The 15389-nt window shown below is 40.6% G+C and overlaps 1 protein-coding gene and 1 long non-coding RNA gene across 6 annotated transcripts in view; one reads left to right on the top strand and one right to left on the bottom strand.

Moving 5' to 3' along the window:
- The window catches only part of DIAPH2 (diaphanous related formin 2), an 859995-nt gene extending 850168 nt beyond the window's left edge, over positions 1–9827 (bottom strand). For 2 of the 5 annotated variants that reach the window (XM_058659086.1, XM_058659087.1), the window contains exon 1: positions 9404–9827. In XM_058659086.1, the coding sequence (XP_058515069.1) occupies positions 9404–9538 (135 nt within the window). In that variant the 5' untranslated portion in view covers positions 9539–9827. The remainder of the gene's footprint in view (positions 1–9403) is intronic. The other 3 variants (XM_058659089.1, XM_004590122.3, XM_058659088.1) reach the window with 2 other exon arrangements.
- A 128-nt stretch (positions 9828–9955) lies between these two features.
- LOC131478476 (uncharacterized) overlaps positions 9956–15389 on the top strand; it is a 35308-nt gene continuing 29874 nt past the window's right edge. The window contains exons 1-2 of the long non-coding RNA XR_009244484.1: positions 9956–10100; positions 11085–11192. This is a non-coding gene — a long non-coding RNA (uncharacterized LOC131478476). The remainder of the gene's footprint in view (positions 10101–11084; positions 11193–15389) is intronic.

The raw sequence follows: 15389 nt of genomic DNA, 5'->3' as shown, positions 1-15389 counted from the left end.
ATTGAAAGCAGAGATCTGTAACATAACATAGCTTGAGTCACACTCAGCTGCAACAGAACTGCTGGGAAAAGCATGGAAATATGGAACCAGAGCCTGGAAAAATTTGTACCTTATAGTGCTAACTAATACTCCAATTTCTTTTCATACAGAGAAATGGCCACTGAAAATTTAGTATTTTGTCTCAGGCTGTCTCAGTTTTTATTAAAATAGAGGATCTGGATCTCATAGATACTCCTAAGAACCTCTAAAAACAGTTTGATGAAGCAATATCATGCTGTACTGTACTGAAGAAAACCAAGAATTTATGGAGAGAACATGGGCAACTGTGCATTAGTAAAACAAATACATGAAAATTCAAAACAGCAACAATGGATAAAGTCCAGGACATTTTAAAGTTATTTATTCATTGAATTATTGATTGATTGATTTTTGCATGGTAAGCATACTCTTTCCTTTAATAGCTACTCAACCAAAAGGGGAGAAATATAAGCTAATGTAGTATCAGAGAAAAACAAGCTGTGAGGGCAGCCTGCAAAAAGTTTTTTTTTCACTAACAAATGTTTTATATACACAATGACTCCTCTGGAAAACATTGATTTTGTAATGTGAGATACCAGACTGCAGAGCATATTATTAGAGTGAAAACCTCTGCCAAATTTGTTTTAACCCAATTTAACTTTCTGTATGTTCTTGACTTGTATCATGGGTGACATAAATGAAAAAGCTACGACACAAACTTCCAAAACCAGTGTAGTGATGCCCACACAACCTGTAAATATGGGAAGCTCTGTCAAAAAAAAAATGCCAAAAAGTTACTGGAAGAGAAAGGGAAGAGCCTGAAAAAAAAGAAGGTAATCAACGTACAGAACTTCTAGTCTAGTCCCTCAAGGACCCAGGCATCGAAATTTGAAGATTTAAATCATTCAAAAGCAAACGTAGTCAGGTTTTCGATACTGTATTAACAGTTATTCAGCTGACACTCTTTGTACAGAATATATGACATGAAAAATTTCTATTCTAAATGGGACATTACATCATGTGCTGTGCATTGGTGAATTTCTTATCAGGTATGAGAATAAAAATCCATGAGGGTTTAGATGCAGCAGCTAGCCCATACGGGATCTCTAAGCAAAAAACAATAAAAGTAGCCTCAGGAAAATAGTACTATGACTGACCCATGATTTTGTCAATGAACAGGGCCCAATTACACACAGCAGCCCTCGGCTCCATCACAAAACATGTTACTGAGGTTCATAATGTAAGTGTATAGCCTAGCCAAAGACATTCTATGTATACACGGAATCTTCCTAAATAGCTTCAGCCACCATAAAATACCATAACATATTTAAGATTTTATCAGCAACTGATTTCAAAGCACATGGAACAATTCCATAGCCACCCCACCCATTGAACAAAACAAGGAGAAAATGTTAGCTGACTATCCCTAGCAATTATCATTCACTCATCTGTCTGTTTTGAGGAAAATCACCCACCTGATTGGGCAGTAAATAGTCAGTGAAGAAGTTATAGAGATAAATTACCAGTCTAAACCTACTTGAGTCCACAGAATTAGAAAAATTATATGCCTCTTACCCACGAGCACAGGAACAGCACTAAATTGCTGTCTTGAAGGTAGTGGTTACACAATGTCTTTAGTTGAACCTGTGTGGAGTCTAGGTTGTTTGCCCAAGTTGCTTTCTCGTACTTACCCACCCCACCTTTCCCCAGATCCATCAACTCATTATGGTAGCCTGGTTTTCAATTTAATTCCACAAATATCCAAATAAGGGATTGAGGGCCCTTTGTGAAGGTCTGCTCATGAAACTATACAGATTCTATAACCTAGATTATATCAAAGTGGCCAAAACTCAGACCCCTCAAGTACCAAATTGGCATCTGTTCTGAAATAAAACCAGAACAAGCAACACAAAACTTAGTTGCTTAAGCCTTTATCTAGAAAATTTATGAACATTTTTTTCCTTTGCCTAACTGACAACATTTCACTTTAAGAAAAATTCTTAGAAACTCCACCCAATTTCACAAACTGCACAATGAAAAATGAAGGCTTACCCAATCAATCAATAAAGCCAAAAGTCTGCATTTGGTTTATTTTCTATGGAGTCTACACACACTCACACTTCCATGGCATTAAACACAAAAACAAACAATCTGAGCTGATGCTTTGTGAGAGTGCTTCAGGTGGAGTAACTTTGAACAAGATTTTACCATTAATTTTAAATTGTATCTATGTAGCTCAGTGACATACATTAATCTGGCAAATGATGGATTAAATATCCAGTTAATTGGGAATATCTGATATGGATTGTGAGATGACACCAAGAACATGTTAATGTTCCAGAATGTAACAATGGAATGGCAGTTACTTGGTTCTGGTTATTTTTGAAGGTATTTCTTTACAGGTGCACACTGAAGCAACTAGGAGTAAAATGACATGATACCTGAGATTCACACTAAATTATTTCAGCAAAAAAAAAAAAAAAAAAAAAAGAATGGATGAAAAAGCAAATGTAAAATTCAAGCAACTTATTCAACTAGGAAATAAGTACAAATTGTGGCTCATCATACTATCCCGGCTACTTGAAAATTTTTCTAACGTTTCACAGAAGTCTTCACTAGTTCATATCATAAAATAAAAAGTTAACTGCCTTTAGCTTGATAGGAAGTAAACAAATGAAGGGTAGATCTAACATTCCTTACAATTTTGAGCACATCTTTATCAAAACATGTGGCTATCTGCTGAAGAACAATTAGGTTTTTAAACAAATAGACTGCACCCAGTCTTTTCTCCCCTGAGTGAACACCAGAACTGGCAGGTGACTGAGTCTGTGGCTATTGGGAATAATCCTTCCTAATCGTGTTTTAGATTCCCGAGTAGCTACCCAGAGCTTTTCATTGGCACTACTGTACAGAACCCTAACAGAAGGACAGAGCAGTGGCCAATGGGCTGGTCTGTATATGGTAGCAATAGTTCCCCTAAAACAATACAGTTAAAAAACTGTCATCAGCCCAAAGCTTGTCTAAATGGTTATTAGTATGAATTTGGCCTTCTGCATTCTTTGAAGAATATGGTTCTCTCAGGCTACCTCACACAAAGCAAACAAGTACCAGAATCCACTTTACTGTCTAAGCTACAGCTAAATCCTTCATACTCAGATTCAGCCTGATCAGGTAAACAAGACTAAATTCTTTCTCTTGCTGGCATTCACAACAAATAAATAGAAATGTGAAAACAGGTTTCAATATTCCTTCTCATGCATCAATTTTGAGCTATCTTCCACATAGATGCCTTCTACATGATGCCTGCTTAGACATCAAGCTATATGTTAAGTTACCCAGCTATGATCTTAGATTCCCCAATCTTAATAAAACAAGCAAGTACTAAACACCACAAATCAGACAGCGGGAACTGATCTCTTCTGTATCACTAACTAGATAAAACTACATGAGAAAACTGAGGCTTTGATACTAATCCATGCAGTACTTGTGATAGCCAGTAATACTGAAGCAGATGTGCTTACTCACATAAATTAGCATATATTATATATGTACTATTTTAAGAGCACCTGTTACTTAGAGTTCTTTGAGACCAAGTTGGAATACAGTATGATTTCATTTCAATGACATGTGCTACTGCCAAAGTACTTAGTACTGGGAGTGAAATCTAGGTAGATTATAATAATAATTGTTCCAAAACAGAACAAAAGAATGGTGAGATTGAATAATTCTCATATTTTACATCCCTGAAGTATGACTCAGTGCGATAGACAACCTCTACAATAGAAGCGACAGCTTTTAAACTTATCTCTAAGTCAGTTCCCTTAATACTTCAATGACTCAGTTTCCTTACTTATACAATAGCAATAAGCTGCCTGAGAAGGCAAAATGTCATAAATATCTAATGGAAGTTTTTGCTTTTTAACCAAAATCTGTAAATGACTCAATATGATAAAGTGAAAAAAAGAACAGCTTGGTTCTTGAAAAAACAGTTAAACCTACATCTTACATTCATTCAGCAGAATTATTATTAAAAGAACAGAATATATCATTTCCCAAACAGCAGTGAGATTAAAAAAAAAGTCAATCAACATATAACCATATTCTTTTCTTCACACAAACTTGTTACAATTTGCAAGGAAGCCATTAGACCATTAAATCACAATCACATTTGATCCAGGTGAATCACAGTTGATCTCTGTACTTGGATAATAGAGAATTTCCTAAAAACTTTCTCATTATTTTACCTAAGCCACTTTGTGTAGCAAATCAATCTTTTCATTTTCAACTACTAGACATAATAAAAGAGCTAAAAGTTCTGATGTTAAACACTCATCAATGCTTACAAGCAAATAAAAGATGGAATGAACAAGCACTGGAACCTAGGTCCCTCAGCTCTCCAGTCTGCGTTCTTTGGCCAGTAAGCTGAAGTCACCTACTCATTACAGCGAAACGTTACTTGGCACATCCACTGTGGTATTGTTTCTATGCATGGAAGTTCAGGCCCTGACGTAACAAAAATTCAAACAAAGGCAACAAGGGATTTCTCATGGCCTTGAAGGCGTTTTCTGAATTTCAAAATTAGAGAAAAAACACAGAGGAATCTATAGATAGGTTCATTCAGTGCTCTGTGTGTGTATGTACCAAGAAAAGATATGACATATATAGTACATACTTTCTAAAAGCCTCTTTCCAACAGTAAATACCTCAGAACGCCTGGTCCAATGCTGGGGGTAGGGGGAAATCCCAGCTAATAGTCATCTACTGAGTTGTGGACCGAAGCACTAGCCTGCCAGGTTTTCAAAGATAAGCACAAATTGGGACTCCTGCCCAGAAGCACTTTAAAATCTTGGTAGAGACAAGATCAGTATATGATGTTTAAACTCAAAATAGTTATGATTTCAGAGAGAAGGAAGAGTAAGCTGAGCTAATCAGTGAAGTTTCAGTGGAAGAAGGAGCATACTGAGGTATGAACTCTCAGAAAGGCTTGAGATTTATAAAATGCAGGCAAGGTGGAACTTTATTTGGTGAGGATGGCCAGGGTGCATGGCAGGAAGGAAAGACAACAGAAATGACAGGAGCAAGCTAAGGCATCTAGGACGACTACTCATACATTGGGAAACTGGTAAAGGGATGACGAGGAGCTGAATTGGAATCCAAGTCTCTACACATAAACCTCAAGCACTTCTGCTCCTCCGCTCCTCTGCTCCTCCCAATTGGCCTTCCTGCCTCCTGCCTGGCTCCTTTCTCTGAGAGAGCTTTCATATGGCTCCGTGTCTTTCTAAAATACAAATCTAGCCAGGCAGCACTACCATTCCTTTCTGAAATGGGTTAGTCTGACTTCCAGAAATAAGGCAAAACACTAACATGACATTATGATATGGATCCCATCTCTTCTTGCAGTTACATCATAGGGAGTTCAAAAATTCATGAAAAAAATGAAATCAAAAGATCTATTATGGAGCAAAGCATTTTGAAATACATGCATAGTTTTTTTTTTTCCATAATACCTATTTTACATGAACTTTTTAAATAACCCTCATATCTTTTGCTTCAGCCCCAAACACATGCACCTGAACCCTCCTAATTAGGCAAGTTCCCTTATCTACCTACCTTTGTAGACATTCTTCTCCCAACCTCAAATGCCCTTCCCTCTCTTTCTCCAATTAAAGCCTTATTCTTCAAGCTTCACTTCAAATGCCACCAACTATGATTAAGCCCTTCCTTACCATGCTCAGGCATTGTTCCCTGTGACTTAACAGATCCCGCCTGTGAGTATGCCCGCAGTAACTTATCTCACTGTTTTCTAATCACTAATTATCTTCCCTGAATGTTTCCACCAGATTATGGGCATCTTTATATCCCCGACTCTTAGAATAATGGCTGCACATAGTAGGTGCTCAGTAAGTGCATGATGCATAAATGCAGCAATTGTGCTAATATCATTATTAAAATTGAGACATTTATTCTACTGTAGACAAATAGCCAAAGTTACATAACCAGAGAATTAACTTGTAACAAGTTACTACTTTGACTCTCGTGTAAAAACCCAAAGATTTCAGAAATCATACACAAACACAAATTCTGAAAGTAAAACCACCAAATGCTCAGTCATCATCGTGTCTGTGTGTGTGTGTGTGTGTGTCTGTGTTAGTTCTACCTTAACACTGTTCTCTTAAAGGTTAGGTCACTGCTGCAAACATGTGGAATTCAGTATGTAGCTCCTTCAAAACACGGCTCGCTCTCATACTCAATCTAACAAAATACATTCCTTGGTTAGCATGAAATTACTAATTAATCTAAGATCTGTGCTGTTTGACGCCATGCAACAATCTGGGCCTAGACAGATAGTTATACAAAATCCAAACTCTACTACCAATCATTATTCAAAATGTATTGAGTCCAAGACAGGACTGCCTTCCTTAAAAACAATTAAAAATAAAAGGGTCATTATGAAGATGCATAGATAAAGAAAATGGAAATGAATTTCATTAAATTTTGATTTGATTTAAACAGAAGTCTTAACAGTCCTGACATGCCACTCTGAAACAATTTTCACCTTTTAATATGCATTAAAAGGTGAGGATATAAATGAAAAGAATTCCTTTTTATAGATAATGTGCCTTCTATCTCTAGTCTTCCAGAACTATGAGGGACTAAATGTAAACAAAAGAATCACAAGCCTTATACTTTATGAATGCGGTAAAATTTTCCATGTGGTAGAAACTTTAGTCTTAGCTAATACCACATAGAGATCATGTATTTTTTTTATCCCCAGAAGAATTTCATTCACTACCAACAATTCTTGTGGTCAATGCTATTCCCCTTCTCCCTCATCACACACCTCCCCCGGTCTCCAGTAATGCAGAATGGAATCAGCTGCTACTTCCTTTACTACCTTCAGCAAAGCAATAGTTCTTACTTTTCCATAGGTGATGGATATTTTTAAGAATCTGATCAAAATTATGGAGCCCATTAAAACAAACATGCCTCCATATACTAATTTCACACAATTTTGAGTTTAAGAGCTTCTAAACCAGCAGAACAATCTTTCTCTTTCCCTCCCTTTGCCTTTCAAATAAAAATAAAACTTTAAGAGAACTTATCTCCTTCACAATCATCTACATACAAAAAATATTGTTATGACTGTCTTTTATAATCCCACACAACTTCTTCACACACACACACACAAATTAAGAACGAATGTCATGACTGCTAACATAAGTCTCAGCAGAATAAATTTAGTCTGACTAAAACTTTTTCTTACTTGTGAAACTTTAAAAATCCTAGGTGAACTCTCTAATGAAAAACTTTGCCAAGTCTTGCGGATGTAGCAATGTGCTTCCCTTAAAATGTGTTGTAATAGCTTCCTAAAGTTTGTCCTTATCAAAACTAATACATCTGTTTATAAAACTGCATAAGGCTCAAGTAGTACATTGAACAAAACAGAATCATGTTATTAACAAATGCTCGGATTCAAATGTGTTCTAATATATCAAGCTATGTTCAACAAGCAGCAGAGACGTCAGCTGGGACACGCAAGTGATACTATCTCCTAACTATCTAGTTACCTTGTCCAAAGCAAGTAAAACATGAAAGGTGAAACAGGGCAAATGGCCACAGGGAAGAGAAGTATTTAATCAAGGTGTTACAACTAAAAGAGGTAAGTGTTTTCTCTGGATAGTACATTTCTTAAAAGTGGGATGTTCTTGCTAGATGTGCTAAATGATTTGTGGAAACTTTCAGGTAACTTTTATTTTTACCTAAATTTTTCATCACAGATTAAATCAGTTCTCTGCTAGATCCAAGAAAATTAAAAAAGGAAATATAGTCACTCTTTCACCACAAACTGATAAATTTAAAAACCATACCACCAGAATTTTAAAAATATGTTAAACTCCCCTGAAACACTCAGTAAAACTCAAGTTTTGTACAGGAACCCGTTCAACCTTTGCCAGAATAGCCAAGTCACAAACAACCCCTGACTCAGCCTCTTCATTTGTAAAGCCTAAGGCAAAAGGAGACATCAACTAGTCAGTCCAAGTTCTCAATTTGCCTCAAATTAGTGTGTAACTGACCACACATTAAACTGGCTGCATTAATCTGGAAGGCAGCATGTTTCTTAAAAAGAAAATACTTCAATCTCTGTTTTCCAATATGGACAATCCATAAAGGCAAATAGCACAGAAAGACAACAGAGCCAATGCAAATGAAAAGCTTTTGACAAACATACAAGGGAACTTCAAAAGCATGTGAAAATGGAATTATGAAAAAAACCTATTTTAGTGCAAAGCAAAAAAAACTGAAATCCCTGTTCAGTTTTGTATAATACATGTTTTCCATTCTCTGAAGACCCTTCATATGTCACCATCTTTCTTATCATAATCAAGTCACTGGTTAAAAGTGAAATCCAGGAAAGCAACATGTGGCTTGGGCTCGTGTCTAACAATTCAGTTCTAAGAGGTTCCTGCTGAATTTGCGCAGGAAAACCCTTGGCCCTCACACCACTCAAATTAGAAAGTTTAGAAAAAGAGGAACCCTTTTAACTGTTGAGTTGAGGAAACTCCAGTATTTCCCAATGCAATACCAGGCCCCATCGATTTCATTTCTCTGCACTCTCGGGGGCAGGAAATGGGCTGCTGCCACTGGTTCACGCTGTCAGGAGGGTGCGCCTACTGCTTTTGAACGTTTTTAAGCAACGAAGTGGAAGGACTGTGTAACTATGCCTGTCGCATTCACAATACAGTCGGTGGTACCTCCCCAAGCTTCAACTCCCACGCCCCCCCACCCCCAAAGAAATGTATTCTTGAGAGCACATGGAGAAGCGAGGCGGGGAAACGCACGTAGGCGCCTCTTTCTTAGATTTCTGGTAAAGTAGAAAGACTAGGGCGGGGGCGGGGGGTCGCTACGCGGTGTTTCTCTTGATTTACCAGGCTGTGGGTGTGCTCCAAAGTATTTGGACTGAAGGGGAGTGGAGGGGGAAGGGGTTGCCCTGGCCCGGACCCTGAGTGATAAGGAGGCAAAACAGCAACTGACACAGAAGCGAGAGGGAAATGGAAGGACTCAAAGAGGGTTCGTGCCACAAGTTGGACAAACAGCCTAGCCGCTACTTCAGGTCTCCCCAAGTTGGGGTGGGGCCTTTCTGCTTCCCGCACTGCTTGAGGAGCTGACCAGAGCGAGGATTAAGTGGAGAAGGGGGGTGCTCTTCCGCCCCCACGCCGTCTCCGCGCCTCGGCGTGGCCACTCCTTTAGCGGCTCCCCGAGTTGCACAGCGAGGTCGCGGTCACACTTGGGAGGGGGCTCCCGGGTCCCCCCCGTGCTCAACGGCAGGAGGAGCCCCGGAGCTCACCCCGTCCCCAAGGCCGGCGGGGGCTGCGGGAGCACTCACCAATTTGGGTTTGTTTTTCGTTTCCTCTTCGTTGGCGGCCCGGTTGCCCGTGCTCCGCTTGTTGCTCCGGCCCCCGCCGGCTTCCTCAGGGCCGCCTCCCGCTCCCGACGCCGCCGCCGCCCCGGGTTGCTCCATCTTTCTCCGGCCCTGTCACCTGTGCCCTGTCACCCCCACCTCTCCTCAACTGCGGAAGCCCCTCGGGGCGCTCGCGCTGCCCCGCGCCAATTGGGTAGTGCCTCTTCCAAAGGGTTGTGCGGCTGCCCCGGGAGTTGCCGAGTTCAGGCCCCCAGGGCTTAGGCTCCCAAGCACCCGCGAAGCAACCACGCCACCGCCACCACTACTCTCGGCGCTGGGGCCAGCCCTGCCCCTGAGCAGCTGCAGTTACCACGGTCGCCGCCGCCGCCGCCCTCAGGGCGGTGTTTAGAGCAGAGGAAAAGTGGGTGCCTATCTCTTTAAGAAGGCCTCGCCACACGTGATTCATCAAAGTGCCCGCTGTGGGCCGCGCGGGCGAGCACGAAGAGCTTGCTTCCTACTCGCCGCGGAGCGGCCCCCCTCCCCCCGCTACTGAGCATGCCCGGCGCCGAGACCGGAGCTTAACTGAGACTCTCAGGCGCGGTTAAGCACTGATTTCACTTCCTACTGTTCTCGCGTACGATAGGAAGGCGTTCGACCGACAGAAGGGTAGCCCATTTTAGAGGTGGGGAAACTGAGATCTGGAGAACTCGCGTTCGCTTTTACTGGCGGCGTCACTGGAGTCTGAGCTTTCCACTAGTGTAGACCTATGCACCTTGCCTCACTGAGACCCTATCACCAGCACCAAGGGGAGGTGTGGGCTGTCAAAATCCTGTGAGAAGATTTTAATTAGCAAGGCAACTGGCGCCCTATAGCAAAACCACGGGAAGCGCCGATTAATTGCCTAGACAGACCGTGCGGGTCAAAGTGGAAAGAGTGGATGTTTGCTGTTGCCGTGATTGCATGGTGACTGAAGAAATACAGTCGATCCTTTATTCCCAGGCTGACAGAGCCTGGGCAGCTGGCGCCCTTCCCTCTAATCCCTAGGGAGTTGTTAAGCTCTTTAAGCGAAACACCTAACCACTGCGAACAGTTGGGTTGAGTGCTATATCTTCAGCTTCCCAAACTAGTTTAGGCTGAGCATTGTGTTGCGGGGTGAATGAAAGAATGGGTGTGGAATCTTTGTTTAAATGCAAATTCCTAGCCTAAATGCTTGGTGTTTTTATTTTGCAGTGGTACTACTCAGAGTGAAGTGTTTAACCCCTGAGGTGCACCCAGTATTTTGCCCACAGGGAGAGGCCTACTATCTAAGATTTCTTCTATCCTCTTTTAAACGGGACCCTTTAAAAAAAATCAGAGGTTCACAATGAGAGCAAGACTGCAATGAGCCATCATCATAGATGATGGCTACGTTATAGAAAAGCACGGATGCTGGAGAAGTTGGCTGCAATGTAAACTTCCATAATGGGTGTGTCAACATGCGCTCTTCCCCTTCAGCCTATATTTTACCATGCTGCTTTGAATCTGAACTTAATTAATCAGAATGTATTAGAATAAATTTGCCCATTATACAGATTTAATGAGGTGGCTCCAGTTGGACAGTAGAGTGAACAGAATGTTAGATATCTGAGAGCTGTTTTAAACCCAGGTCTTTTTCGACACCCTCAAGCTTTTCCTGAATCGTGCAGGTGTGGTTTCTCCTTGGGAGGTAAACTCACCAAGGAAGGCAGAGAAGGGGAATACCTGCTCCTTGCCATGGTGGATATGAAGCCCCAAGGTAAATTTGTTCCTGTTTGACTTTCGAGTTTGATGAATATTTTAGATTTGGCTCACTGCACAAATACACACTTTTTATATAAGTCTCCCTTCCTGAAATATTGAGCCTAGATGGATGCTGCAGAAGACATGACCTGTTTATTCGATGCTTTCATGCCGTGGTTATTTGACAGAAGTAGCTGTGGGCAATAGCTTCAGGCTCTCCAAGCTCAAACATGCTTAGCAGACATTTTTGGAGTGCCTTAAAGCATATCATATGACATGCATTGGGCCGTGACTTCGAAGGATCGAGCTGGCGGAGGTTCAGTCTTTTAGACTCTCTGACAGAGACAATTAAAGAACTGTACTGTGTTATACGAGATAGAAACAACTCATGGAGCAAGTGAGAGATGAAATTAATGGAATTTCAGAAGATAAAAAGAGTGCTAGCAATCAGTAATTGCAAAAACATGGAAACAACCAAAATGCCCATCAGCAGAGGATTGGATAAGAAAGCTATGGTTCATCTACTCCATGGAATACTACTCAGCTATTAAAAAAAACAAAATGCAGTTCTTTGTGGCCAAATGGGCCAAACTGGAAACCATAATGCTAAGGGAAATGAACCAATCCCAAAAGGTTAGGTACCACATGTTTGCCTTAATTTAATATGATATGATGTTAAGCATATCATGTTATGTTATGGATATTATGTCATTTGTAATATATAAACTAAAATTGAACTGTGAATGGGGGGTCACAGAAAGTGGTTAAGAAATCGCATTTATTTTTAGCATGTTGACTGCTCAATATCATGTCAATTCAATCCATAATGATGTTAATTGTTGCAGACGGTATATTAGTGCTTTTATTTGACCCGGAAGATGCTCTGCTGACTCTGCCCTCAGACCAGAGAGGGTCTTCCCAATAAGTAGATGGACTTGTCTGGACTATGGGATGTTGGACTCTATGCTTGGCAAATTCTTGCAGGGAGGGAACTTCAACTAAACTTGAACTATGGTTATGCAGCGGGGTGGAGGAACCCACCATGGGGGGAGGGTGGGGGGGAGAATCCCAGATTCTATGTAATTACAACACAATGTAATTAATGAATAAATTTAATAAAAAAAAAAAAGAGTGCTAGAACAAGAAGGCTCCTACTGGTAAGTTCATCAGTGGTGTTTACAAAGGGTAGAGTGAAGGATGGACATTGCAATAGGAATGGGTTCTGTTTGGTACGATAAATAGACCTCCAAATGGATTGATATTATCCAAATTCACCATCCTCAGGCCAGGCTAATCAATATTTGATGTCAAGTCAGAAGTACATAAAGGATAATCAGCTTTCTTTTTTTTCAGAAATCTGGTCCTTCTAAGACTTCACAATTGACTACATTATAGAAATTTCAGCCCTTGTCTGAATTCTTTATGTTTGTTTTTCAACATTCTGCTCCAGTTAATGTAAACAGTAGTTAAAAACAAACCAAAGCACTTTCTTCTTCAGGCATCAGGGTCACTGGCCTCTCTTGGAAGCTAAGCGAGTCACTACATTCCAGCAAGGACACCTTGTCCACTGATCATGAACCAAGCACTTTGCTGATTGCGGTCCTATGGCTTGTCTCACGGCACCTACTTTCCTTTGCTTTCACCTTCCTGGGCAATAGACTGGTGGACTTAGAAGCATCTGTTCTCTGATGCCAAAGAAAGAAAGAGTTGGGTTCTCCAGCAGCAGAGTGACAAAAAGATGCTTTAGACCTACTAACCTTGCAACTTCTCTCTTCTAGCCTCTTAGGAGAGCAGCACTCAATCAGAATTTTAAAGCAATAAAAAACTTGAAGGTTCAGTTTTCAAATTGACCTGAGGATTACCTGGAAGTTTCTGATGATCATTTTTGTATCCTTCTGGTTTGCTGCCTCTTCTGGCTGACACATGTGCCCATCTAAACAACTGGGAACATTCACAGATAAATGGGAGGAAACACTTATTAGGAAAAAAAAAAGAGAAATAACCAATCTTAGCACCACAGCAAAAAAAAATTTATGAATTGCAGGATGCCTACAGATATGTATTTACTAAAAATATACTACCTGGGCAGCACAAAACTAGATGTTGCGCAGATTTAAAAAAAAAGTGTCAGGCATTCTATAAGGGCAGATGACTCACTAGTAAAAGAGTCTTTTATTCTATAAAATTGCACACCTAAAGGAAAAAGGGTTTAAGAGAAAATTACAGTTAGGGAAGAGCACTTAAATAAAGGCAGTACAACTTTGTAATGAGAACGTCAATGAAAACAGCAGGCAGCCTCGTGTAAAACACTCAGTAAAGTCTCCAGTGGTATTTACACCCAGAACCGCAGGCATCAATGCCTGCCCAAGGTCATGCTTCTTCCTTCCTAATGTGGATTCTCAAGAGCACGCACTTTTATTTGGATGCCATTTCCATCAGAATTAAAAATGTAATTGTAGAATAGGCAACTCCATAGAACCACGCACTGAAAAGTCATTACAGATCCACCAGATAGTTTTAATGTTTTTGAAAATTTACAGTTCGAAGCCACTCAAGGCACTTTTGTGCAGAATCTTTCACCTTTCCTTAGTCTTCGTATATTGCTGCTTGTGAGGAAGTTTGCTGTTATGCACTACAATATATATAAGTGCTAAGAAAATGCACACACGAATCATCTGGACTTCCACACTGTTTGGCACCATTCTGTATTTACCAATTGCTGAAGTGTTGTTTGTGATACACACATACCTGTAATGGAACAGGCTGTAAAACATAAAGCCCCTGCCATCAGCATACCTTAAGTTGACTTCAGGAAAAAAAGTTGTGAAACATTGCAAGGAAATTAGCTGCCTATTTTGGAGATACTGAGTCTAAATTCAACATTACCTGGGAGAGGGACAGGATCAATCAGAACTGAAACACTTGAAGGTTTCAAGGAGGAGCTAAGATTTTAGCTGCTGAACTGTGTAGCAGAAATGAAACTTGAATGGGCAAAGCAAAGAAAGGAAGCTACAAAAAGAGAACATATGGAATGATCTAAAACAATACCAGTCAATAATGTTGGGAAGTCGAGGAACCTCAACTAGAATGGTGAGAACACAAACGTTGAATAATGGTAGGAAATGTGGTTATCCCCATAGTGTTTTCCCAGTATGTAAAAGGATTTGAGTGTCAGAAACATTGGTAGTAACTGACAAAGATCTTTAATGGAAAAGTTTGGAACAAGAAGTGTTTGCAAAAGCTACTGTGGCAGTGATGTGCAAAATAACTTTGAATACTGATTTTCAGATTTATTTTTCCGTTAACAACATGACTTTTTCTCTAAATAAAACTGGTCACAGTACCCAATATATACAACAGTTGCAGATTGAGCTGATGTGTTTGAAGCTACTGTGGGAGTCAAGACCTGCTCATGTCCACTTGGCCTCTCTATTATCCTCTGAGGTGACTCTTTGAGGCACCACTGCTGAACTCTAACCAAAGCTAGATAAAAGCGTGCCAGATAAAGCTGTAAGGATTGGAACTGGAGCAGCCCCAGAGGAAATGAAGAGAAAGGAATGAATCCAACACATGTTAAATAGGAACAGACTATTTCCTCTCCACCGTTATAGACAGGAAATAAAGGGAAAAAAGAACAAACAAGAATTACCACAATGATGACCCAGGGAAATAAAAGACAACTGGTAAACTAGGTGATTATCTCAACAGGTGTTTGTCGTTGGCAGTCAGCACCAGATCAAGTTGCCCAGTATGCAGAAACACAAGAAACTAATTAGGGCAGCAAAGGAAAACTAAGACTGTCCCGTTGTCACCAACAGGAAGTGTCTGGACAGGCTGGTAAAGCATAAGGGGAGTCTAGCAGCAGGCAATGAACAGGCAAACATCCAGACACTGGCAGCCCAGCAGTAGATATCCTGGCATGCAGACAGCAAACAGAATCTGGGAAATTTGATGGCAGGCAATAAGCAGTTGAATCAAGCAGTCTGTAGCAGGATTCCAGTCATAGGGCTGAGATTAAAAAACAAATTAGCAATCCCTGATGAGGTCTGGCATGACACTGCTGAACAAGGCAAAACACCTATGCTAAGGGAACCTGGAAATCAAATGAGGTCCAGGAAGAAGTCAGATGCAGGCAAATAAAAGCTGGTACCCAAGGTATCCAATTACTTCCACTGGTCTATGAGATTAGAGCAACGGTAGGTTCACCTGATGC

The sequence above is a fragment of the Ochotona princeps genome, chromosome X (assembly GCF_030435755.1).
Source record: "Ochotona princeps isolate mOchPri1 chromosome X, mOchPri1.hap1, whole genome shotgun sequence".
Classification (NCBI taxonomy): Eukaryota; Metazoa; Chordata; class Mammalia; order Lagomorpha; family Ochotonidae; genus Ochotona; species Ochotona princeps.
This window is presented reverse-complemented; position numbering and strand designations above follow the sequence as displayed.